Source organism: Genypterus blacodes, unplaced genomic scaffold (genome assembly GCF_046128005.1).
Source record: "Genypterus blacodes isolate CSIRO-AG114 ecotype Tasmania unplaced genomic scaffold, CSIRO-AGI_Gbla_v1 ptg000111l_1, whole genome shotgun sequence".
Classification (NCBI taxonomy): Eukaryota; Metazoa; Chordata; class Actinopteri; order Ophidiiformes; family Ophidiidae; genus Genypterus; species Genypterus blacodes.
In genome coordinates, this window is record NW_027466915.1 from 163,370 (window position 1) to 188,635 (window position 25,266).

The 25,266-nt window shown below is 47.4% G+C and overlaps 1 protein-coding gene and 1 non-coding gene across 15 annotated transcripts; one reads left to right on the top strand and one right to left on the bottom strand.

Annotated features, from left to right (window-relative positions):
- Window positions 1-1,531: 1,531 nt before the first annotated feature.
- Window positions 1,532-25,172, top strand: LOC143009362 (uncharacterized). 14 transcript variants are annotated; one of them, XM_076161466.1, is made up of 28 exons: window positions 1,532-1,905; window positions 2,321-2,673; window positions 5,905-5,962; window positions 6,046-6,141; window positions 6,225-6,278; window positions 6,359-6,537; window positions 6,637-6,755; window positions 8,065-8,835; window positions 9,522-9,584; window positions 9,681-9,818; window positions 10,092-10,352; window positions 10,475-10,658; window positions 12,127-12,435; window positions 12,604-14,676; window positions 15,868-16,347; window positions 19,829-20,347; window positions 20,873-21,119; window positions 21,216-21,364; window positions 21,481-21,529; window positions 21,623-21,953; window positions 22,118-22,188; window positions 22,292-22,340; window positions 22,595-22,647; window positions 23,074-23,194; window positions 23,465-23,564; window positions 23,687-23,760; window positions 23,870-23,984; window positions 24,170-24,365. In XM_076161466.1, the coding sequence occupies exons 2-28, from the start codon at window positions 2,570-2,572 to the stop codon at window positions 24,255-24,257; spliced, it is 6,855 nt and encodes a 2,284-aa protein (XP_076017581.1). In that variant the 5' UTR covers window positions 1,532-1,905; window positions 2,321-2,569; the 3' UTR covers window positions 24,258-24,365. The 14 variants fall into 14 exon arrangements, with proteins under 14 accessions (XP_076017581.1, XP_076017582.1, XP_076017580.1 ...); XM_076161465.1 differs by lacking the exon at window positions 1,532-1,905 and adding an exon at window positions 1,969-2,144; XM_076161467.1 differs by lacking the exon at window positions 1,532-1,905 and having other exon boundaries at window positions 1,968-2,673; window positions 22,121-22,188.
- trnas-uga (transfer RNA serine (anticodon UGA)) lies at window positions 23,238-23,319 on the bottom strand. Its single transcript has one exon. It is a non-coding gene; the product is annotated as a tRNA-Ser (tRNA).
- Window positions 25,173-25,266: the final 94 nt, after the last annotated feature.

The following is a 25,266-nucleotide window of genomic DNA, read 5'->3' on the forward strand; positions in this document are numbered from 1 at the left end:
ATGGACCCTTTGACTTGCTCTATGGACTCGAACCCGTCAGTATTTCTATGATGAGATGCCGCTCTTCATGCGCGTATGTATTTCCACATCCCTGACTCTGCAACTCCAGAGACGAGGGGATGGAAGACTGTTAGACTGTTAATCTGAGGAAGATCAAGTTCTAGTCATCCACACTCTGCTGGGATTTATCCAGCACTCCCAGCCCTCACGAGTGGTTGACACTTAATAAATAAGTCTTGATCTTTCTGAACCTGAATCTAAAAATAAAGCAGCAATAAATGCATTCTGACACTTTAAAGACCTCAAATTGGATCAGATGGTGATGTTACAGAGCCTGGCCAGAAGGGGGCTCACTATCTCCAGTCGTGATGGGGCCTTCAGTCCTGCAGTCATCCTCCTTAACGTCATGCAGAGTTGCCATGTGGGGGGAAGCATTTGCAGTGGCGAGGGAGGAATGAAGGGGGGGTTGATGTTTCGAAAGAGAGTCTCTTGCTGTTTGCTATTTATAATCAACATATGTTGTGGATATTGTTAGATTCTGTCTGCCTCTCCATGTGCCTGTCTTTCTCTCTCTCTCTCATAGCCTGCCTGGCGGAGAGTCGAGTGTGTGTGTCTGCTGTACATCTCCTCTAATGCAAGACTGAACAAGTGTTTGCAGTCGTTACCGTTAAGGGCTTTTATGGCTTAATGTAGTCTGGGGGTGATAATGGTCCGTATGGGGCGAACTAGGGGGAACAATCAGGTGTTTATAGTACAGCCAATGATGAAACCAGTGCAGAAGAAGAGGAAATGCTTCCACGTTGAGAGAGGTTGGCGGGGAAACAATTCCATCACAGCAAGAAGCAGCAGGAGAGTGACATGTTGACAGATTAAAAGCATGCAAAACATGACAAAATGTCAGCTTGGGGTCAAAATGGAGGACAGAGGAACAAAGGTAAAAGTCAGCAGCCCTCAGAAGAGGAAGAAGAGGACATGGTACACCCGGGGCGCTGAGAGTATAGGTGCACAGCTGATTACACACACACACACACACACACACACACACACACACACACACACACACACACACACACACAGGCGTCTTTGCTACCCCAAGAGAAATATTAGGCCAACACTGAGTCATGGGGAGTCGTCCCCTCAGCTGCCTCTGTCCATCTGTCCATTTCTGCCCCCCGCCTCCTAAAAATACACTCCTGCTCTCACTGAGGAAAATCCCTGTTACCCGGTCCTGTACACAGTTTGTACACACACACACACACACATTGTGACCCGAGTCAGGTTGGCTTTCTGTGGAAACTATTCTTGCCTAGTTAAACTATGATGCACACTTTTCTGGAAAGCCCTGAATGACGAAGCTGGAATGCAGTGTGAAGTCGAGTCTGGGCACAAAAATATACTACCCAGAAAGTACCACCCTGTCTATAAGATAAGATTTAAGAACACACAGATATTGTGACTTTTGTGTGAGTTGAGTTCATATTCTGAGCATTTTTCATAGTTCTGGTCTGGGCGATCATAGCGACAGTGGGAAATACCCTGTAGAAAGATCAGACCAGATGTGTCTCCCCTCTCAGTTTCAGGTATCTCACAATAAATAGAAATGACTACAGCTGAGAGGGACCAGGAGCCATGGAAAAATTTGAAGAAAACCATCAAATGAGGCCTCAGATGATCTTCCACTAGGTGATCCGGTAGGCTGATTCGCGTCTCTCCAGACTTGCTCTGCCTTGGCGGAGGTATCTCCACTCAGGCATTGATTAGGGCTCAGAGCTCAGACACTGAATGAGCTGAGTTTGCATGTATCTGAAGGCGTCACATCACTCTGCAGGGCTGATGATGGGGTGAAATGAGTCACTCTCAGATAAGACTGTTACACTGGAGGACAATCTGGATCAAAGTCTACAGGTATGGCTGTGTGTGTGTGTGCGTGTGTGTGTGTATTGCAGGCAGCGAGATAAACTTTGCATTTTGCGCTGCATCACCACACGCACTCTTTGCATATCCTGTCTCTCTCTCCCTCCCTCTCACCCTCCCTCTCTCTCTCTCAGCCTGTCTGTCTGAACTACTTCTAGAGGCGGCAAGACCTACAAACCTACCCGGGCTGACTAAGCTTGTGTCGTATCCATGTGGATTACTGCCAGAGAGTATGTGTGTGTGTGGTTGTATGTGTGAGAGAGAGAGAGATAGAGAGAGATAGAGAGAGACAGAGAGAGCGAGAGATCCTGCGGCGCAAACTTCAGCGTTTAAGTCCTGCGTGACATTGATCTGGGCGGATTCGGTTCCTCTTTGTTTCTGACCTGATTACGTCTTGTGTTCGCAGCTCTTTCAAGGCTACACTTCCCTCTGTTTGATCATCTCAGTGTCATTCGTCTCCGCTGCTCATGAGCGCAGCAGGTCGCAGCCCGTGTGAAGAGCAGCGAACGAAGGCGGACCATCGGCACCGGCGGACCTTTTAAGGACCGGTAGCAGCTGAGTCGCGGTCCGTGCCTGCCTGGGATCCCGTTGTCGTTTGTGTGTGTGTGTGTGTGTGTTTTAAGTAATACGTTCTAATCCGCCGGGGCAGGACGACATGACTTCGGTGTGGAAAAGGCTGCAGCGAGTTGGCAAGAAGGCTGCAAAGTTTCAGTTCGTCGCGTCTTACCAGGAGCTCGTCCTGGAGTGCGGCAAGAAATGGTGAGTGAAACTGTCTAAAGTTTGCTGCCTGCGCGCCGCTTTGTGAGATCGTGACTGTTTGAGACGCTCACATAGCCGCTTCCTCGCTCACATACACACACACACATGCGCACACATATTTACATGTCCCCGTCCCCATGATGAAAGGTTCCATTGTGTTTAACAGGCGTGTTCGCTCTGCTGTTGTGCGTTTAAAACAGGATACTGACTGAGTTCTGTGGTCATGGGTTCGATCCCGCCACCGCCCTTCACTAATTTTTGCGACCATGTGAGGAGCACTTATCAATAGGCCGACAGGGGTGTGTTTGCTAACTTAGGGGTCCTCAGCAAACCCACTTATTTGGGCCCTTTTCCTACCAGGAGATATTGTTGTATTCAAAGTAAAACTGGTGATCAGGATGGGAACAAAATGCAAAACTGACTCTGGAAAAGTGTTTTGGTGATCTCCGGCTTAGTTCTGTTCTACTTCAACACATCTTAGAATAAAATAGTAGGGTCAGGTAGCATCTCATCCTACTTGGCAGACACGCCCATCAATGAGGATGAGGAGGGGAGTGAGCACCAGCCTCACTCCCCTCCTCATCCTCGTGAGGCCGGGCTGCGGGTACGGGCTGATGTTAGGGCAGCCATGTAAACAGCAGACGAATGGCGTCTCTCTGCTCCAGTCATTACGCTTTCTCCTTCTTTAGCTACTGTGTCCTTTGTAATCTTCTCTGACAGATGGATTTTATATCTGTCAGAGCAGCTCCTAGCTGCTGGCCTCAGGGTGTGACCCTGTAGACAGGAAGTCCAGTCATCAGTTAACATCAGACACATATGTGTGTATGAAAGGGTTAATATGGGTCATGTGTCATTTCAGTGACTGGATCACTCTGGTGTTGGTTGGTTGTGTTCAAATCAAAGGATTTTTCTTTTTGCGCAATTTCCTGCCATCCTACCTCACAGCACACACTTGTGAGGCAGCACATTAAGGAATAAAGAGATCAAAATTGGGGTTCAGTCTGTGTGTGTGTCTGTCCTGGTTATTGACTTTGACCTTTTGACCTTAGCCTTACTCTATCTTACATATCCAACCAGGTTTTGTTGTTAAAGTGGCGCAACCTCACTGTATCTATCAAACAAAACATGTTAGCCTCCAGCCTTTGCCCTCTTATCTGTCAGTGTTATGTTAAAGGATGGAATAATGGTGTAAGCAGCGTGTCAGCACTGAGATAAGAAACTGGAACCGTCCGTCTCGCTCTCACACACTGATCGTCTCTCTGCTGCGACGCTCGAAAAGTCTGAGAAGTAAAAGTCTCAGATTTACAAACACTGACCGACACAGCAGAGAGGAAAAGGGAAGAGTGATTACTGATTAGTCACTCACTCACTCACACACACACACACACACACACACACACCTCTTTTAGTTCAGTTTGTGAGCCAGCATGCAGAGAGAGAGGGCGTGACCTCATGATGAATGAGTTCAGGTGTGTGTTGTCTCTTTAAAACAAATCAAAGTGTTCTGTCATTGTGTGATTAAGCTGTGTGTTCACTGTGATCGCATCAAACGCCCAGTTGGGAATTGAAGGGTTAAACCTTTCTTACAAGCCATATGCTATTTACACCAGCTTCTTTTGTTCTCTCTCTGTGTGTGTGTGTATGTGTGTATGTGTGTGTTTGTGTTTGGTTGTTCTAATTTAGTCCTATGATTTGAGACAGTTGGCTTCCCTGGAGATTACCCCCCCGCCCACACACACACACACTTGTTACATGCTTAGAGTGTGTATCATAAACATGAGACAAATTACTCACTAAAGGAGAGTTTGGATGAAAAAAGAAGGCTTATTATGGATATATTAAGAAGTATTTAAGAAATATGAGACAAATTCAGAGTGAGACAAGAGATCAACACAGAATATGAGACCAACCAACAGAGCGGTTAGATGATGTGATAACAAAACAAGACAGACATGTTAGTCTTGCAATCCTTCCACTGATTAACAGCTGTGTGTGTGTTTGTGTGTGTGTTAGTGAGAGAGACGTAAACGCCCTTTAACACTGATCATTTGACAGGATGCAGGGTTGTGTTTAGTGAACCACTTTCCATATTATCTAATTATGTGTTATTAAGCTGCGCCGTGTTGTTGCTGGTGTGTGTGTGTGTGTGTGTGTGTGTGTGTGTGTGTGTGTGTGTGTGTGTGTGTGTGTGTGTGTGTGTGTGTGTGTGTGTGTGTGTGTGTGTGTGTGTGTGTGTGTGTGTGTGTGTGTCTGTGTTCATGTGTCTGTCTGTATAAAACCAAAGCAAACAGATTGTCATTGTTTAAAATAAGATGCAGAAGTTTGTGTTTCGGCCTCTCTTCCTCTTCTTTCGGCTTTTCTACTCTCTTCCTCTGTTTCTCTCACCTGCTACTCCTGACGCCCCCCAACACACACACACACACACACACACACACACACACACACACACACACACACACACACACACACACACACACACACACACACACACACACTGTTTCACTTACAATGAAACATTAGACAATATAGTAAGACAACTTATTTCCTGTAGTATTTCAGTGAGTTGTGGGGTTGTACTCATAATGCAGCTGTTTCACCACAGGACCATATAGGAGTTTCTGTGTGTGTGTGTGTGTGTGTGTCTGGTGGTGGCAAAGGGGGTTCCTTCTTCCTGTCTAGAGGCACGCCTCCCATTCAGACAGACAGGATCACATGACTCAGGCACTTCCTGTCTCACTTCCCTTACTGCAGCACACACAGCACAACACAAAACATCTGCAGCCAAGTCACAAACACACACACACACACATCTATCAGGCTATACATTGCATATGCCATGCTGTCACAGATCAACCGCATCACACACACACACATCACAAAACCATCAAAGACACACACACTCCTATCCTGTCACACACACACACACACACACACACACACATACACACACATCTATCAGGCTATACATTGCATATGCCATGCTGTCACAGATCAACCGCATCACACACACACATCACAAATACATCAAAGACACACACACTCCTATCCTGTCAATTACTAGTTTTTAATATTGACTATCGTTGTGAGGCTTTAGGCGGTTTGGGATGTGGGGTCACACACACACACACACACACACACACACACACACACACATACACACACACACACACACAGACACACACAGACACACACGGGTTTCGGGGGAATAATGTTTGTACTTTTGTGTTGCAGGCAACCAGACAAGCTAAGGGTGGTGTGGACCAGGAGGAACAGACGCATGTGCTCCAAGGTGAAACTACTGAATCTCTATAAACACACACACACACGCACACACACACACACACATTTACTAACGCAGCATTTACTGTGCAGCTCCACAGTTGGCAGCCCGGGATCAAGAACCCGTACAGGGGCATGGTGGTGTGGCCGGTGCCAGAGAACATCGACATCTCTGTTACGCTGTTCAAGGTGAGGAAAGCGTCAGCACGCAGGCGCAGACATGTTTGTACACGTGAGACAGGATGGTCACATGTTCGTATGTGTCTCTCCAGGAGCCCAATGCTGACGAGTTTGAGGACAAAGACTGGACCTTTGTCATAGAAGGCGTAAGTATCTCTATTGGTTTGACTTAAATCTATAAAAGTCCCAAAAGAGAGGATCATCGTCTTTATGTCTTTATGTCCAGGAGAGCAAAGGGCATCGTAAAGTGCTGGCGTCGGCCGACATCAACCTGAAGCGCTTCGCCGGTCTCACCCCGACCCAGACGGACCTGACGCTGAAGCTGAAGCCGCTGTCGGTCAAGGTGGTGGAGGCCACGCTCAAGCTGTCCCTGTCCTGCGTCTTCATCCGAGAGGGCAAAGCCACGTGAGTCGTCCTCGCTCTCACTCGTGTTTGTTTCCGTTTCGTTTGTGCCGATTCATTGACCAGGATGTTGGAGGTGATGTCATGTTTTCTGTTCCTCAGTGATGAAGACATGCAGAGTCTGGCCAGTCTGATGAGCGTCAAACCCACTGATATTGGGAATCTGGATGACTTTAATGAGAGCGACGAAGAGGAGGACAAGAAGTCCATCGCTGCTACAGGTTGGCGCCTCTTCCACTCCTCCCCTACTTGTTTTTATTCTTCTCTTCTTTTCTCTTCTCTTCTCTTCTCTTCTCTTCTCTTCTCTTCTCTTCTCTTCTCTTCTCTTCTCTTCTCTTCTCTTCTCTTCTCTTCTCTTCTCTTCTCTTCTCTTCTCTCCTCTCCTCTCCTCTTCTCTTCTCTTCTCACATCTTCTCCTCTCACATCTTCTTTCCTCTCTAACTGCCAGTTCCGCACACGCTCGTTCGCCCAAACCGCCCTGCTCCTCCTCCGCCGGACAGGAGGAACTCTGCCGGACACACTGCTTCTCCTTCTTCAGGTATCTTCCTCTCTGTCTCTGTCTCTGTCTCTGTCTCTGTCTCTCTTCGGATTGAAGGAGGTATAGACTATATCTCTATCTGTTTAGCCGTGTGCGTGTCTCGCTCCCTCCCTGTCACGCTTCAGTATTTCTCGCTCTTCTGTCATTTGTTCCACTCTGACCTCCTCCTCCTCTTCGTCCTTGTTCTCCTCTGCGTTGCTCAGCGGCTCTTTGCATTCCACATATTTCTCACCTGGACATCAAACATTAGAGAGAATCATGTGATGATAAACGGGCGACATCAGCGTACTGGAGCTTGGTTGGTGGTGAAAAAGCTCCAGATGCAACACGTCACATGTCACGTATGAATCCTCTTCTCTCCCGGCAAACGGTAGATGAAGATAATCAAGCTCCTCATCGTTCCTTTAGAAGAAAGCTTGTACAGTTATCCCTTGTTGTTGCTCAGTACACACTCTCATCTATCAGCCTTATATTAGCCTTGCCCCTGTCTCTTTTGCGTGTTTTCACATCAGTGTGGTCCTCTGCTTCCTGCCGGTGTTTGGACACTGGCAGGAAGCAATGCAAGACCCTGCCAAGATGGAAAACACACTCTGTTTATTATGCTATCATATCCCTGTTTGCGTTGTCTTTGTTTGCTGACACAGCAGTCGCTCTGTACGACAAACATCAGAATAATACCAAAAGAGAAAACGCAGCTTTAAGATCAAACAATCCGCTCAAATACTAAATGAGAAACCTGAATATCTGGCTCCTTTATTCACCTGCATTACCCTCATGTCCATCACACTTTGCTCTCATTGTTCATGACAATGTAAACAAGTGTTCATATCATACACAGCAGCCTGTTATGGGATTTTCAGGATCACAGATCCTTTTATTCTCATTCTCATTCTCCATTCATGACATTTCCTTTCTTTTTTTGACCTTTTTTTGTCTGTAAGTCTGCATTCATTCATTCATCCCTCCTTCCATCCTTCCATCCATCCCTCCAGCCTGTGCTCCTCCCGCTCCGGCCGCCCACTCCCGCCCTCCTCTGCCCCTCGCTCCTCGCCCTTCTCCTCGCCGCAGTCGACACGCCTTCTCTGCCGCCGGGACTCCGCCTTCCCCCGGCCCCTCCCCTCAACCCTCACCCAGGTCTAAGCATAAACAATTGTCCGTGCCCGTCCCACCCGAGGCCCCTGCTTCACCCGACCCCCGACCTAATCCGCCATTACCAGAGGCCTCCACTGTCACCGTAGCGACACCTGCTCCTTCAAGTGAGAGCGCCTCCTCTGGTGTGATTTTATCTCCTACAAATCCTCCATCATGCAATTCCTCCACACCCACATCTACTCCTTCTTCCCAAACTACTTTCTCTACTACGGCGTCCTCCCCTCCTCATCCTCATCCACATCCTCATCCTCCATCACCCACTGTTCCAACATTATGTCCCACCTCACATGCGGCCGGTTCCTACCAACCCCCTCAGCCCCCCAGTGTGTCTGAACCGGTGACCACCTCAGCGGCTCCCAAACTTTCCTCCCCTACGTCGCCTCCACCTGAATCTCCACCCCAGCTTCCCGCCATAGCTCCACCCCCTACACCTGCCCAGACTCCCTCTCTCTGTCTATCCACCGGTCCTACCGCGTCCAAAGAGATGCTCGCCGTGACGTCCCAGACTCATCCATCCACATCACCCTCCACCTCATCCTCTGTGACCCCACCCGCTAACCCTCCGCTCACCAGGCCTCCTTCCTTGCCCAGAATCTTTCAGCCATGCAAAGGTAAACGTGTTTGCCGGCTGGCAGTCAGACAGACAGCCACGTTGCATGTCTGCCACTAACTGATTTTCTCTGTAACTATATATGGTTGGGAACATAATGTAGCTTCATGCATGACATAAATGCGTTTGTATGCTGTTTATATACGGTGCAGTGTGGGAAATATTAACCTCCTGAGACCGGGACATTTGTTTTGTATGCGTCTAGCCATTCATGGGATTAGTGGGACGCGATAAATATAAATATAAAACCGCATATGTATCTCCTCGTTAGTATAGTGGACAGTATCTCCGCCTGTCACGCAAAAGACAGGGGTTCTTACCTGATCTTAAACAAAGATGTGAAGACTTTGATGAAATGTGTACTAAATCTAAGCTAATACTACACACACACACGTTTCTTCCCGCCCACTTTGTTTTCTAGCGACCCAAAGTGGTATTTATACCACAAAGGTCAGCGAAAAATGTCCAGACATGAGGACAACAGGTTAAAGTTAAGCACCATGAAGTATAAGGTGTTGCAAAGGAAAAATGTTTTCTTCTTCTTTAGTTCTATTTCATACTTGCATCAGGAACTAATGTGGTTCCAGTATTGAAACTTGCATGCTTTCCTCTGTTCCTCTCTGCAACTCACATTGTTTTCTCTCTCTCTCTCTCTCTCCACTCTTCCTCTTCTGTCCGTCACCTCAGTTCCTGTCTCATATCAGCGACGCCCCCCGCAGGCTCAAACCCTTGAAGAACCATCAACCTCTGGTGTGTCTCTTAACTGTCCACAAAAAAATGGTTTGAATCCATCACCCCTTCATCTCTGATCTGTAACATTTCCTCTTTGTCTCTCCTCTCCGTTAGTCCACGCTCATATTTTCAGACCTCATGTCGTCAAATCAGTGGCTCGCCCAACCTCTCCCTCACCTTTGATCTCTGATACTTCTACCTTACCTTCAGCACCACCTCTTCCCAAACCCCACCCTGCTAGCTCAGAGTCAGGTAACCAATGTCCCACATAAGGCCTCCATACAAGAGAGACTCAGTGCTGCACAAACTGGATTAAACCTGTTTAAAATGTAAAACAAGAGAGGAAAATATCTGTAAATATACTTAAAAAAGGCATAAAAAATTAAAAATGAAACAGACTAAAAACTGATTTGACAGACAGAACATCCAGCTCATAAGAACTTAGATTCATTATTGGTATTTTATAGTTTCCTGAAGCTTTACTTCCTCTTTTATTCTATACGTTTCCCTGTTTCCTTCCCTCAGGCGGTCAGGTGGTGCGGCTGAAGTCCGACGCCACTCTGAGCGGTGGCAACATCAGTCCGGTCCCTTTGCTGACTCGCCCCGACCTGGACGCTCTCTGTGACCCCGAGGCTCCGCCGCTTTCTGCCTCCCTCCCGTGCCCTTCACCTATTCGCACCTCTTCTCTTTCCAACTTTGCTGTTTTCTCCTCTCCACTCTCCGTCGCTCCCTCTCAGCCCCTCGTCTCTGCTCCTCCTCCCGCTCGGCTCGGCCCCTGCCAGTCAGGTACGCCATCGCGCCCCTCAACCTCCGATGGCAGTTATCTCTCACTAGCCTCCTCTCGTTCTTGTAAAGGTCACTGGCAGGATATAAACTTGTTTTTCTGACTTTGCTTTCACACTTTATAGGGTCCACATTCCCTCTTTCACAAGCAGACAAGAAAACAACCCCGGTTGCCAGGGGAGCAGCTCCAGACGGAGAGTCTCCACCGAATCACAAGGCCAGCAGCGGCGTTGCCACTCCGCCAAACAGAGTCGTCCTGGATTTAAAGGAGACACTCACAGAAAGCAAGACTGAACCACGGAATAACAGGTGAGCGCTTTGAATGAGAGTATACATGTTGATTGCTTATTTAAGATGCTGAAATTAAGCCTGATTCTACTGTGTGAGAAGGAAATGCTTTAGTGTGCAGCTCAGTAGTGATTTAGTCATAAAGTCAAAGCCAAGAATACTGTGAGGACGCACGTAATAGGGAGGCAGTAGTCGAGAGGGTAGAGCTTCCGCTTAAGAACCGGAGGGTTGCCGGTTCGAGTCCCTGCCGAGGTGCCCCTGAGCAAGGCACCGAACCCTCAAGTGCTCCCCCCTCTGCGAAGGGTGGTAATATAATGTAATGTAAGTCGCTTTGGATAAAAGCGTCCGCCAAATGATCGTAAAGTAAAAGTAAAGTATTCTTGTGGTAAAGGAAGAACAGAACAGTTTCAGCTGTATTCTGTGGTAGCAGGCTACTGGACTCTGCTTCTGAAAGTCATTCATAGCTTGGACCAGGTGACTCCTCCGGTCACATGGAGGGCAGGGAAGGGGTTAAAGTCACATGGCTCCACGGTATCAATGATCAACAAGTCCAGTTGCCCTGAACCACTGCTGATAGACATCAAGCAGCTGGACGACCTTCACACACGTCTTGTTTTGATGCTATGTTTCATGTCCTGAGTGACCACAGTCTAATTGATCTCAGTGGGGATGCAAACCTGTTTTAACTTGCTGATGTTGAGCCACAGCTTATCCATGTTCGTTGCTGTCGGATTGCGTGACTGGATAAACCACAGTTGTCATTGACTGACTCGTGCTTTGTCTGCACGAACCCACATTACACATGTAGTAACAAAGACACTGGCTGTCCCATGTTTCTCCTCTATTCTCACTCACTCTGTAGCTTTTGTGTGTGTTAAGCACTGAGCAGTTGTTTTATTGGGAATGGGCCATCAGATCTCTGGCTCCTGCTGGTCACTGTTGCACGTCAGAGGCAGCCACTTTGTCGTAGCCCTGAGTTGTGCAGTCGGGTGCATCTCTGTTACCGCCGACAGTGTGTGTGTGTATTCACCTATAATTCTCACTGACTGGCCTCCCGCTGCATGTGTGAACATGTGGTTAGTGTGGATGTTTCCATTAAGCTAACGTTGCAGTGCTCCCTGTTATAATGATCCTCAAGTTCCCACCTGTGTTCTGACAAGAAGGCGGGCGGTCCAGAAGTCTTTATCCTCGGTAATGATTCTGCAAAAATGTCAAAGTTTATACAAGCTTCATACATTTTTCAGGGGGTTATGTAGCCTTTTTTGCGTCATGTGATAGTGACTGACCAATCACATCCTTGTTGTTGAGCGCAGGTGGGAAACAAAATACTCCCAGCACACGGATTTAGAATAATTATTGCATAATTTGCAATAATTTGGTTTGCTTGCCTGTTCACTTCCTCACCTGCTCACGCAGCCGAGCACAACACCACCCTGCTTCTTTGCCCGCCAATCTCCCGAGCCTGACCTCCGGCATTTCTGTCCCCTAGTCCTGGCCAATGCCGTTCAGAGCTGATTGTAGCCCCGCCCCCCCCTTGGCCTTTCTCCTGCACTGAGAGCTCCGGCCTGCAACAACCCTCCACCAATGTTGTGGCTGCATTTATCACTCCAAAACAACCAAACATTCAGGCAAATGATTGGAAAATGAGTAGTGAGAGCCCATGTAAGGTCAAACCTGAGCCCCAGCCTCAATTTGATGACATCATCTTTGAGTCATCTGGCCAGAAACAAGAATCAGGCAGCTTGTTCTTGGAAGAGGAGGACTCTAAGAGAGATACTATCAAAAGATGTCCTCCAGGGTGAGTAATACACACACACACACACACACACACACACACACACACACACACACACACACACACACACACACACACACACACACACACACACACACACACACACACACAAACACACACACACAAACACACACACGTAGGATTAAGGTGTATTGTTTATTTGTCTGTCAGTCTTGAACAGAAAACCAATGAAAAGGCTCCTGGAGGAAAGTTGTTACTGACAGAGCAGTTAGACGGAACGACGAAGAAGGAGAAGATGAGCAGGGTGGAGCGGGAGAAGCAGAGGGAGAAAGAGGAGAGGGAGAATCTAAAGAAGCAAGAAGATGAAAGGAGGAGGAATGAGGAAGAGCAGAGAGCAGTGCTCCTGGAGAAGGAGAGGAGAAAGCATGAAGAGGAGAAGAAGAGGATGTTGGAAAAGGAGAAGAGGAGATTCTTACAGGAGCAGGAGGAGGAGAAGCGGGAGAAGGAAAGGAGAAAGCAGGAGGAGGAGCGACTGCTGCAGGAGAAGAGAGTCAAACAGGAGAAGATGAGGGAGGAGGAAGAGAGGAAGAGGCGCGAAGAAGAGGCCCGGAGGAAAAAGGAGGAGGAGAAGAGAGTCTTAGAGGAGGAGGAAAAGGAGAAACAGAGGAGGGAAGAGGAGAGGAAGCTTGAGAGGGAGAGATTCTTGCAGAAAATGAAGGAGGAGGAGGAGAAAATGAGGGAGGAGAGAAGAGTGCATGAGGAGCAGAAGAAGAGGAGGGAGGAAGAGAAAAAGAGGCTCTTGGAGGAGGAGGAGAGGAGAAAGATGGAGGAGCAACTCTTGAAGGAGGCAAAAGAGAAAGAGCAGCAGAAAATAAAGGAGGAAGAGGAGGAGAAAACGCGTCTGCAGGAGAAGAAGGAGGAAGAGAGGCGCTTGAAAGAGGAGGAAGAGAGAAAGATAAAGGAGGCAGAGGAGAGGAAGCGGAAGGAGGAGGAGGAGAAGGAGAGGGTCAAAGAAGCTGAGGAGAAAAGAGAGATGGAAGAGAAGGAAAAGCAGAGGATGCTCAGAGAGGAGAAAGAGAGGGAGGAGGAGAGGAAGAGGGAGGAGGAAGAGAGGAGGATGAAGGAGAAGCAGCGTTTTGAAGAGGAGAGGCTGGAGAGGGAGGAAAGAATGGAACAGAGGAAAAAAGAGGATGAGGAGAGGAGGCAGGCAAAAACACTTCTGCATGAGAAGAGGAGGAAGGAGGAAGAGAGGCGCTTGAAAGAGGAGGAAGAGAGAAAGATAAAGGAGGCAGAGGAGGAGAGGAAGCTGAAGGAGGAGAAGGAAAAGAGTGTAAAAGAAGCCAAGGAGAAAAGAGAGATAGAAGAGAAGGAAAAGCAGAGGCTGCTCAGAGAAGAGAAAGAAAGGGAGGAGGAAGATAGGAGGATGAAGGAGAAGCAGCACTTTGAAGAGGAGAGGCGGGAGAGGGAGGAAAGAGAAAGGATGGAACAGAGGAAAAAAGAAGATGAGGAGAGGAGGAGGCAGGAGGAGGAAAGACGTGTTGAGGAGGAGAAGAGAAAAGAGAGAGAGAGACTACTGAAGGAGGAGAGAGAGAATGAAGAGAGGAAGAAGAGGGAGCAAGAGGAAAGGGAGAAAAGACTCAGAGAGGAGAAAGAGGAGCAGAGAAGAAAGGAGGCTGAGAGACTTCTGAAGGAGGAGATGGAGAAGAAAAGGGAGGAGAGGAAGAAGAGAGCAGCAGAGGAGGAGAAGAGGGAAGAGAAAGAAAAGTCAGAGAAGAGAGTGAAGGAGGAAGAAGAGAAGAAAATAAGAGAAGAGGAGGAGAAGAACAAGCTCCTGAAAGAGAAGGAAGAGATGGAAAGAAGAAAGAGGGAGGTAGAAAGGAAGGAAGAGGAAGAGAGGAGGAGGAGGAGAGAGGAGCGAGAGGTTCCATTCTGCCGCCTGGAGGCCAACAAGTCAGACGAGGACAAAGAGAAGATGAGAAGTTTGTCTTCATCTGCTCCAAACACGCACACTAACGGCGCCTCACACACACCTCCTCCTCACTTCACACACACTCCACCGCCCAGCGCCTCACACACCTCTGACGCTCCCCTCAGGCTCAGCGCTCTTTTCCTCCCTCCTCTGGACAAAACCAGTATTACATCCAAACCGCCACCTCGGGCTGAAGACCTCCTCAGCCAATCGCAAGGCAGGGACAGCAACGATATCCACCAATCACAGTCCGGAGAGACGAAACCATCATCTGTTGACAAAACAAGCTCCGCCCCCATCACCTCCAAAGAGCGGTGAGTGACAGCAACGATCACAAATCAGTGATTATTAGGAAATGTACAAAAACAAATAAATACGTGTTTTTTGTTTGGATTCTTTTTATTTTTGCTTGTTTATCCGCTGCACCTGCATCTTAGGCTGCCAATAATAAAATCAATGTGAACCAACCAATCAATCAATCAATCAATCACTGTTATGGAGCTTAAAATGTTCCCGTTTCTATGGTTCTTGGTGTTTCCTTTCTAAAGTCTCTGTGTTACAGTGTGTCAGCTGATTATTGTCCTGTTAGTATGCGGCTGTCTAGCGTTCTATGTTCAAGTAGATTCTGAATAATGGCTGTTGCATTTGGTAACACTTAGTTTTGGAGGAACTCAAATTGCACTCAAATCTTGTAATTTGTAATGAGTTCATCCAACAATTAATATACTCTATGAAACTGACCATTTCTTTGTTATGCTGCCGTATAATTCTTTGTCAGCAGGTGTTTATTGTGGTATAAACTCCAAATGAGCAATCGGGACAGCAAGGCACAATGGAGGTGTCTTGTATCACTCTGACATTAATCACCTCGCTGACTACACGTTGTTCTTTACTTATTCTGTGGTGATTTTGTTCCTCTGGGGTTTTGTTCAACTGTCCTGATGTATATCTGTATTCTTTCCTTTCCTTGTCCTCCTCCCCCCTTTTTTTTTAAATTTCCACACTCCTGTCTCCCTTTTTTTTGATTTTTACATTTCCCTCTCTTCCCCTCCTTTTCCAGTCCGCCCCCGCCCTCTCCCATATTGGATGGGTCATTGTCAAACGCTGTTGTCTCAGAAATGAAAATAAATGTTGTACCACCTGGCGCCAATCCAGGCCCCGCCATTCAGCCCTCTGCTCAGGCTAAATCAATCACATTAGATGTCTTGACCCTGACCCCGCCCCCAAAGAAGGTGCCGGATGCAGAGGTTCCTCTGTGGAATGTGCTGGAGGGGAGAAGTGGCAAAGATGAACCTGAAAAGGTCTCTGCCAAGGAGGTTATTACACAAGACCCAAAACCTTTGAGCAGAGGGTAAGAATGGACCAGGGGGCATCTGTCTGTCAGTCTGTCTGTCTGTCTGTCTGTCTCGCTTGCCGTGTGCTTTGATTCTTAATGGCGTAGCTGCAAACCACACAAACAAAGTTCTGTATCTTTAATGTGTTCTTCCCTCTCCTGGCTCACACAGAGATGATGCGTCTGAGATCAGTCCCATATCTGATCATCACCTCCCCTCCCCTGCTGAGTCTGAGGCACCGTCGCTAAAAGCTGTGCCCGAAGAGCCAGACGGACTCATCACTGAACCGGCAACCTCAGTGGAGGTTTGCCCTAAGCGAGGCGGCGAGCGTACCGCTTTGGAGTTGGCGCCACTGCTGCCCTCAAAACCAGAACCAGGACTGTGGCCGGAACCGGCGCTCCAGCCATCAGGAAAACCACGACAGGAGGGAGCAGATGAGGAGAAACCACTGGACGGCGTGGGCAGTGGTCAGGAGAGTTTCATCAACCAAAAGGAGCCAGCGTGTGAGGCGGAGAAGCCTCTGTGGGCGACTGTAGAGGAGACTGCGGCGGAAAGAGGGATGGAAAGTAATGAGAGCACTAAAGACAAGGATGGAAAGAAGGAAGATGAAGGGAAGGAGGAGGAGAAGGAGGAGAGTGGTATAACAGGGGGGTGAGTCAGTGACTGTTCCTTGCAGCCTTTGCAGCATGGCGTGACGTGTCTGTCTCTCGCTCTAAAGCCACAACACACACACACACACACACACACACACACACACACACACACACACACACACCTGCACACAACATCCTCCATGGTGCTATAACTTTGCTCGCTCAATAGCAGCAATTAACCCCATCTGTTCTTTTCCTCATATCAGCCTCTGTTTTTGCTGGAATTGATGAGAGCTCATCGTAAATACTAGTGTAACATTTGTGTGTTTGTGTGTGTGTGTGTGTTAGTGTGCCAGATGTGTGTGTAGCAGAGCAGCAGACGGAAGTGGCTGCTGGCTTCATGTCAGCAGTGGTGGGGTTGTTGTATAGAGGGTGAGTCTCTTTGCCTGCGTGACCGTCAACATGCTTGTCAGGTTGCTTCTAAGTGGGTGAAAACAAGAGCTCTGGCATAAACATCAGTGAGGTCATTATTTACAGAACGATCATCGCCTCACTTTTTATCCTTTCATGTGCATTTAATGGGGGCAGATTTCCACTTCTATCAATTCTATTTAGGGACCTGATTTGCTTTGAAGAAGAACAAAAACAAACGCTCTGATCCAATACTTTACCTTGCTGCTGCAGCATCGCTATGCACACCGAGCGAAAACAGACCATTTAAGGCCCTGTCTTCTTAAGGCAAAAAAGCAACATATGTCCCCTGTAAGAAGTAGGAAGCTTTGAAGGAGCGATGAATGCAGATAGTGGGATAGTGTGATCATTATTTTTTACGTGATTATATTATCATTTATCATTATCGGCACTATATTACATTGGCCTTTATGTAAACGTATGTGCTCACATTAACACATTCCCTGAGTGGTTGCTCTCTAAATCCTGCTCCTGCAGTACGGCAGCGCTGCATATTCTCCATCTCTCCCCTCTGAAGGGCCGTATCAGGTGTGTGTCCACTTGAGCTGATGTCTCCCAGATCCTGATTGGTCCAATTCATATAAGGAAATCTGCAGTGATGCTGAAGTCTTGTTCCAGTGTTTCTCTTATCTTGTTGCAATGTCTCAGCTAAACAGCATGGTTGTCATTTGATTGCATCACAGAGAATTATTTTGCTTTCAGTCGTTTCTTTTCTCATTATTCTTTATTGTTACTGGCACGGGGTGGAAGCAGTTATATGGTGGCTCTCCACATAGCCAAGAATCTGTGAGTGCTCAGCTTTTACACTTTGGTTTTGCACCAAAGCAAAGTCTGAGTAGGAGCTTGTGAGCATGATGGTGTCTGGTTTTCCATTACATCAATCTCAGAGCCTGCTGTGGGTTTAAGGTCATTTTAGGCTGAGCTTTGTCCCTGAGTTGTCTTTCCTGTCCCTCATGTCTGTCCTGTAGCTATGACACAGTGGCCTCCATCCTGAATTCACCTAAATCCACCGATGCAGATCATCCATGTCTCTCTGCTGACCTACCCTGCCCCCTTAGACATGATGAAGCTCAGCCTGAAGTAACCGCAGAGTTTCCACGTGCCTCTGAGCCAGAGGAGGGCCTGCTGGTTCCCTCTGGTGTGGACATTTTGCCACCCACAGCGTTCTCTGACGCAGCAGAAGAGCAGCCAGGCGGTGAAGTCACCCCTTCATCACCGGCTTGTGAGCCAGTGTCATCCTCTGAAGAAACACAAGAGCTGAGCCTGGTGGCGAGTCTGAGACTGGCTGCGACTGAGCAAGAGAAAGAGAGGGAGGAGGAGAGGCGGGAGAGAGAGAGGAGAGACGCCCTCGAGAGGGAAGAGAGAGAGAGGGAGGAGAGAGCGAGGAAGGAGAGAGAAGAGGAAGAAAGGAAGGAAATGGAAAGGGTCCAGAAGGAGAATGAGGAGAGGGAGAGGTTGGAGATGGAGGAGATGGAGAGGAAGGTGGAAAGAGAAAGGATGGAGAGGGCGAGAAAAGAGATAGAGAGGAAAGAAAAAGAGAGAGCACAGAGGAAGAAAGAAGAGAGGGAAAGGAAAGAGATGGAGAGGAAGGAAAAAGAGAGAGTGCAGAGAGCAAAGGAGGAGAGGAAGAGGCTGGAGAGGGAAGAAATGGAGAGAAGGGAGAAGGAAAGGGTGAAGAGGGAAGAAGCAGCGAGAAAAATGATAGAAAGGGAGAGGGAGGAGGCAAAAAGGAAGGAGAGCGAGAGTAAAGAGCGGGAGAAGAAGGAGAAAACAGGAATAAGAGAAGTGGATATGAAGGGAGCAGAGGAGAAAGATGAGGAAGAAAGGGAGGAGAGAGAGAGGAAGAAGGAAAAGGAGAAGAAAAGAAAGGAAGAGGTGGGCAGGGAGGTGAAGCAGGTACAACAGGCACTTCCTGCTTCCTCGTGTCTGCAGAGCGAACAGGAAGTAGCACAAAGCCGGCCAAACGACTGGCCTCCGCTAAAGGAGGCGGAGCTCAATGATATCGCCTTTGAGGAGCAGGAGGACGAGGAGGAGGAGGGACGCAGATCTGATCCCATACTGGAGAACAAGATCAAACCTCATGCAGTCCAAGTCCAAAAAGCTTTGACCCGACCGAAATCTGACCCCAACTCGGCGGAAATTAAGAATAGTCTGATTCAGAAATCAATTAAGAGAGGAAAACCCAAGTCTGACGGCCTCCCAGAGTGGCTGAGAGAGGAGGAGGAGGGTGACGAAGATGAGGAGGTGGAGTATGAAAGAGGACAGGAGGATCTTGGCACCGTGTGGTCGGCCGAGCTGTACATGGACGAGGAAGGAGGGTGAGTCCTTCCTCCGGTGCCTGAAGCCGTCCATTTACTGAGCAGTAATATTTATGAAGCGTTATAATTTGGGGTTTGGCCTTTTCCCAGTTTGACTTGTGCCAAGCTGTGTTGGCATGATCGCAACCCACACACACACGCACGCACGCACACACACACACACACACACACGCACACGCACACACACACACACTGCGCCTTCTTCAAAGCAACATCACCACCATGTTGTTTCTGAAGACAAACTTGTATTCTCCTCCTCCTCACATCTGTCTCGGGTTATGACTGTGTGTAAGCATTGTGAGCCGTGTTTTGAAAGCATTACCACGGTACTATAATCCTTCCTGTTCTACTAATTTGTACTTGATGGAGCAGCAGCAGTGCATGGAAAAAAAGGGAAACAGCTGGCATCAAGAAGTGGAATGGATGAGTGGATTGGATTGATTGTTTGTGTGAGTTTGGAGCATGTTGAGTTCTGTTTTGCTGTGGTGGAGTCACAGCTGCGTGTAAACTAACCCCAGCATCTGTTAGCCAGGGAGCATTTGGCGCTGATGTGCCCCTTAGTGGATATACTTTATAATCTCGCTCTTAGCTTGACAAAATGGAGCTCTGGGTACTTGAGATTGAAGCTGGCATGTTCAAAGAGGGAATTGGAGCATGGCAGAGACTCTAGTTGGGGTCTGTAGCTGGTCAGGCTTGTCAATAGATCTTTGGACTTCATGCCAGTTTGTAATCCCCCTTCTCTGTCTGCAGCCCCGGTCACCCATCCTCCTCAGCCCCTGCTGTCACCCAGAGGCCCTCCTCCAGTGAGAGCAGGCAGCCGAATAAATCCCAACATTCTCTAACCACCCAGGTTCCTCCTGTTCCTCCTGAACCTGCACCAGGATCTAAGCAGGAGGGGGGAATGAGTCCGACAAGTACGGCACAAACTCTCCCCCGGATAAATAACACAGACAATGACACAAAAATGCCTCACAACCGTCTCAGCAAGGACCAGCAGCTCCAAGAGGAGGAGAGGTTGTTAATGGCTAAAATCCGTCAGATGTCAGGCGATGCATCTCCAGTTCCGGGCCCTCGCTGTATGAAGCGTCTCATCCCGGACTTCCATGACATTGACTCGGCAGAGCCACAAAACGAGTTGGGAATTGACTTGACTGTGCCTCATTTTGGGGCCCTGGAGGAAATCTTTGTGGCCGATCCTGACGAGCTGGACGAGGTCAGCTCTGAGAAGGTGGAATGCGTTGGGCCAGAGCAGGAAGTGAAGGAGCCAGTGTAAGTCAGCATGGGTCCTGATACCATGCTGCTCTAGAAAATGACATGCCGCTGGAGTTGTGTGATTACAGTATATTGGTGTGTGTGTGTGTGTGTGTGGCTGTGTCTTTTTAGTGCATGTAGCTGTGTAGTTTCAAGAAAACCACTTCCCTTTATGGGACATCTCTCATATCTCAATTGTCTTCAGCGTCCGCTTGATGCTTTGTCGAGATTCAGATTTTCGCAGCACAGAGCCGTCTGTGGTGAAGCTCTACATTTCCGTTGTCACTCTGTGGAATGTTGTAACACGAGCTGTCTCCTCTCAGGCCCTCTAACATTGAGTCCATGCTGCAGTCTCGTCCTTGATTGCGGTCCTGCCTGCAAGCCTGCCTGTTTGCTGTGCTCGCCCTCACTCAGCTGTTGCTCAGACTCAGACGTCTGCTTGCTAAGTTGCTTGGATGGATCCCTTTGCTCTCCAAAATGAAGCTGATCTCACTCTATCTCACCTGCCGTGTCCACTTTTGTTTTTGGTTTCTCGCATTCTAGACGAACTGACCAACAGACCAAACGTCCTGATGGAGAAACAAAGAAAGTTCCAACGCATTCTGTTGACGTGGAGTGTAATCGAAAGTCGGAAGTACGGGTTGCAGATACTGGCACCAGCCTTCTACAACCCAGTGAGATGAAGACTGCTGCTCCATCTGTATTGCCAGAGAATGTGCCTGACCTGAAGACTCGTCTTTCCGTCACAATGGTCAGAGAAGAGGCTGATGGGAAGGACGACGCAGCTGAGGTACAGAAAAGTCCTTCCAAAAGTGCAAACACACACACATACAAACCCAAACCAACTCTTTTCCCTTCCTCCTCTCCCTCTCTCCTCCACCTTCAGGACCTTGTGAGCTCCAGCCAGTCCTTGCTCCAGTGGTGCAAGGACATCACACAGACTTACCGAGGGGTAAAGGTCACCAACTTCAGCACGTCCTGGCGAAACGGTCTGGCCTTCTGTGCCATCCTACATCACTTCCATCCAGACAAGATGTACGACATACGAGCAGCACGGAAGCTTTCAGTCTCTAATTGTCAACAGTGTTTTCTCATTATATTGATTTTGTAGCTAAGTTTTGATTTGTTTGAATCATTTTGCCCTCTTTTAGAGACTTTGGCCCATTGGTGCCTCATGACATCAAGCTCAACAACAAGAAGGTAACAGGCCACCAACTAAATACTTCATTACTTCTGTTTGAGTCGAATCCTCCACTTTGCTGATGACACTTTCCTTTTTCATGACATCTTCAGGCATTTGACGGTTTCGAGTCGCTGGGCATCTCTCGTCTGTTGGAGCCGTCCGACATGGTGCTTCTGTCTGTGCCCGATCGGCTCATCGTCATGACTTACCTCAGCCAGATCCGCTCGCACTTCACCAACCAGGAGCTGAGTGTGCTACAGATAGAACACAACAGCAGCCAGTCCAGCTACGGCCTGGCTCTCTCTGGCCCCGCCCCCACTAACGTCGATGCCGCCGCTTTCTGCATGGCCAGGCTGAACGAAGGCGCGGGAGTGAGTTTAGAGGAAGGAGGAAGCAGCACGTTGGTGGTTGCACCTCCAAGGTCTAAAAAACCGACTAAAGGTAATGACGTTTTCTCATTTAACCTATTGATTATTATTCTTGAAGTCATTGATCTCGATTGTCTTAAATAGTGAGTTTAGTCCTTCTTAAGATCCTTTGAGGGTGAACTGGGAATTCTACAGGGTTAAATCCTACATCTGATTGTTGTTCTCATCTGTTTGTAGCAGATGAGTCAATAACTCCGGTCCCACCGCCGCGATCCGTACCTAGGATGGTCAAATCAGGGCTGACTCAGGTGACATTGTCTTTGTCTTTGTTCATTACATTTACTGTTTAATGACATCAACGGGACATTTTCTAAAACTTCACCTCTGTTTGTGTGTAATTTCCTTGTCTAGGGTGAAGAAATGGTGACTGATTCATCAGCAGAGAACACAAATAACACGGGTGAGTACCTGGAGCCCAAACCTGTCCTATGAGGCATGACAAGTTATGATATTTTGGAATGATTGTGCTTCATTTATCAGGATTTTTCCAGTCAAAAACAAATCCTGTACTTTGAAATTATCTCATGGAAAATTGTAATAATTACCATTTTGAGAATTTGATTGCTAAATAAGAATAGAAACCTTGAAATAAAGGTCTGTGTTTCTTTCTTGTTAATTTGTGTGTGTGTGTGTGTGTGTGGTGTGTGTGTGAAGAATCTCCAAGTGTTGCCGAGAACCAGCTCCCCAAACAGGAGGAAGAGACGATGGTCAGTCACCTGTCCTCCACGTTACTTTTGCTCGCCTCTAATCATCAAACGTTCACTTCTCATCCTCAAATTCAAATCTGTTATCATGACTTTACTATCATTATGAGAATTATTAAGTCGTCAAATCACGTAAGAAATTCTGCTGGTGGGAAACTAATGTAGGAAAAAGGTGTAATGTGTAAAACTGAATCTGTTTTCTCCCCATGATTCCCATGATGAACATTCTGCATCCACAGCTTGTATTTTCCATTCCTCTGACCTTTCTTCTAACCATTTGACCCTCTGCTTGTACTTGTTGAATTGTTTCCCCTTCCTACCCTTTTCTACTCATTTTCTCCTCTCCTCTCCCCTATTTCCTTTTACTTCCTTTCCCCTTCCCTGTCTTTTTGCATGCTCATGTGTGACTGTGTGTGGGCTTGTGGTCAGTGTCTTCAGGACACCAGTCAGTATGTGCTGAGCGAGCTGGCAGCGTTGGAGACGGAGCAGAATCACATTGACAGCAGAGCCGCTGTGGTGGAGAGGCGATTACGAAGCCTCATGGAGACGGGTGAGTTTGAAAGTTTATGTAGAATCGTGAAATATAAGAAAGCCGCTGTGAGCAGGACTTGAACCTGCGCGGGGAGACCCCATTGGATTTCAAGTCCAACGCCTTAACCACTCGGCCATCACAGCTACACACTGATGATGGGGTCAGTGTGCGGCTGCAGTGTCTTAAAAGTAAATAGTCATTTGGTATTTGTTGTTGTTTTTTTCTGACGTAAACATGACAGGCAGTTGTTGGTTGTTGTCGTGATGCATTTCTGTCCTGTCGGTGTAGGAAGTGACCGTGATGAAGAGGAGAGACTGATACAGGAGTGGTTCACCCTCGTCAACAAAAAGAACGCTCTGATACGCAGACAGGACAACTTGGAGTTACTGTAAGCGCGCACACACACACACACACACACACACACACACACACACAAACACACACACACACACACACATGGAAAGATCATAGGTACATGTCAACAGTTGTTCACACAGGCTGTGTTTATAGGCAAGAGGAGCAGGACCTGGAGAGAAGATTTGAGCTGCTGACTAGAGAACTCCGGGTCATGATGGCTATAGAAGGTGTGTATCAGAGCTGTGAGAGGGTCAGAGTTGATTCGGCTGTTAGCTGGTAGATGTGAGTGAACATGTGAAGTTTAAAGTTACAACTGTGATGTTGTCATTTGTGCAGAGTGGCAGAAGTCGTCCACTCAGCAGCAGAGGGAGCAGCTGCTCCTCCAGGAACTTGTGTCTTTGGTCAACCAAAGGGATGAGATCATCAGAGACATTGATGCCAAGGAGAGAGGGTGAGTGTGTGTGTGTGTGTGTGTGTGTGTGTGTGTGTGTGTGTCTGTCTGTGTGTGTGTGTGTGTGTGTGTGTGTGTGTGTGTGTGTGTGTGTGCGCGTGTGTGCGCGTGTATCGGTTTGTCAAGCAACAGAGTGACTTCTAATGTTTCCAATGTGTGTGTGGTTGTGTGTCTGTGGTGTACAGAGCGCTGGAGGAGGATGAGCGCTTGGAGCGAGGTCTGGAGATGAGGAGGAAAAAGTACAACAACAAAGACAAATGTGTCCTGCAGTGAAAGAGACAACACACACGCTCAGTCGTGTCCTGGTTTGGTTTGTCTCGGATTTGGTAGGGAACTGTGTACAACCTTCCGGAAGCAAGTTATCTGTGCCTTCTTTAAAAGTGTTTTCTCATAAAAGTGTGTTGATAGTGTTATTTGAATTCTACACAGCTGTTTTTATTTATTGAAATGATGTGCCTGACTGTTTGACTGTTGTATCTTCTAAAGCATATATATATATAAACATATACTGTGTTTTTTAATGTATGGCCTTCTGTGAGTTTCAGTATTTGAATACTGGCTTTTATTTTGAAAGGATAAGTTTCTTAACTATGAGATTTTGTGGTTACTTTTGTGTTGAAGTTGTCTGTAGACATTATAAATAAGAATAAGAAACACAAAAGATGGATTATAGAAAAGTGTTCTATTTCAGAGATATTTCCAAAAACTGTTGTTAATGCGTCAAAAACATTTAATATATATAAAGAGGAGCTGGACTCAATCCCTCAATGTTGTGAGTACATGATGCAATACACATTTGTGATTGTTGAGATCTCAGGATGACTCCAAAAGGTCACATTCATAAAACAAAAGCTTTTTTGTTTGTTTTTTCAATATTATACTTGATTGTACCTATGTTTTGCTCACTTTTGTAGGTATTTAAAGTGTTATGAAACCTCACACATGCACACAAAGGATGTCCGAGATCCAATGTCGATTTAATTTATCTTAAACTCTTGAGTGCCTTGAATCACATCAGCGGCTCAGTATTTATGTTTGTGCCGCTCCAGTCGCAGAAATGACACCGTTTCCTCATTTCTGTGTGGTTTGACTGTATGCATGCTTTTGTGCTCTGTATTTATGGAGTGAAGATGATGAATGATGTTGATGAAGTATGATGAAGATAATTAAATATTGGTTGGTTGGTTACATTTGAATTTTGTTTTTTTCTTGTATTTTACTTATTATTTCTCTTCTTTGTCTTGTGCTCTTGTGGCTGTGAGCTCCCTCTGTACAGCTCTAA

Bases quoted from the DNA above. Each gene is read 5' to 3' on its own strand.
- LOC143009362 (XM_076161466.1), top strand. From the start codon at position 2,570: ATGACTTCGGTGTGGAAAAGGCTGCAGCGAGTTGGCAAGAAGGCTGCA. The intron at 2,674-5,904 runs GTGAGTGAAACT...TTTGTGTTGCAG, and splicing joins CTGGAGTGCGGCAAGAAATG to GCAACCAGACAAGCTAAGGG. The intron at 5,963-6,045 runs GTGAAACTACTG...TTTACTGTGCAG, and splicing joins ACAGACGCATGTGCTCCAAG to CTCCACAGTTGGCAGCCCGG.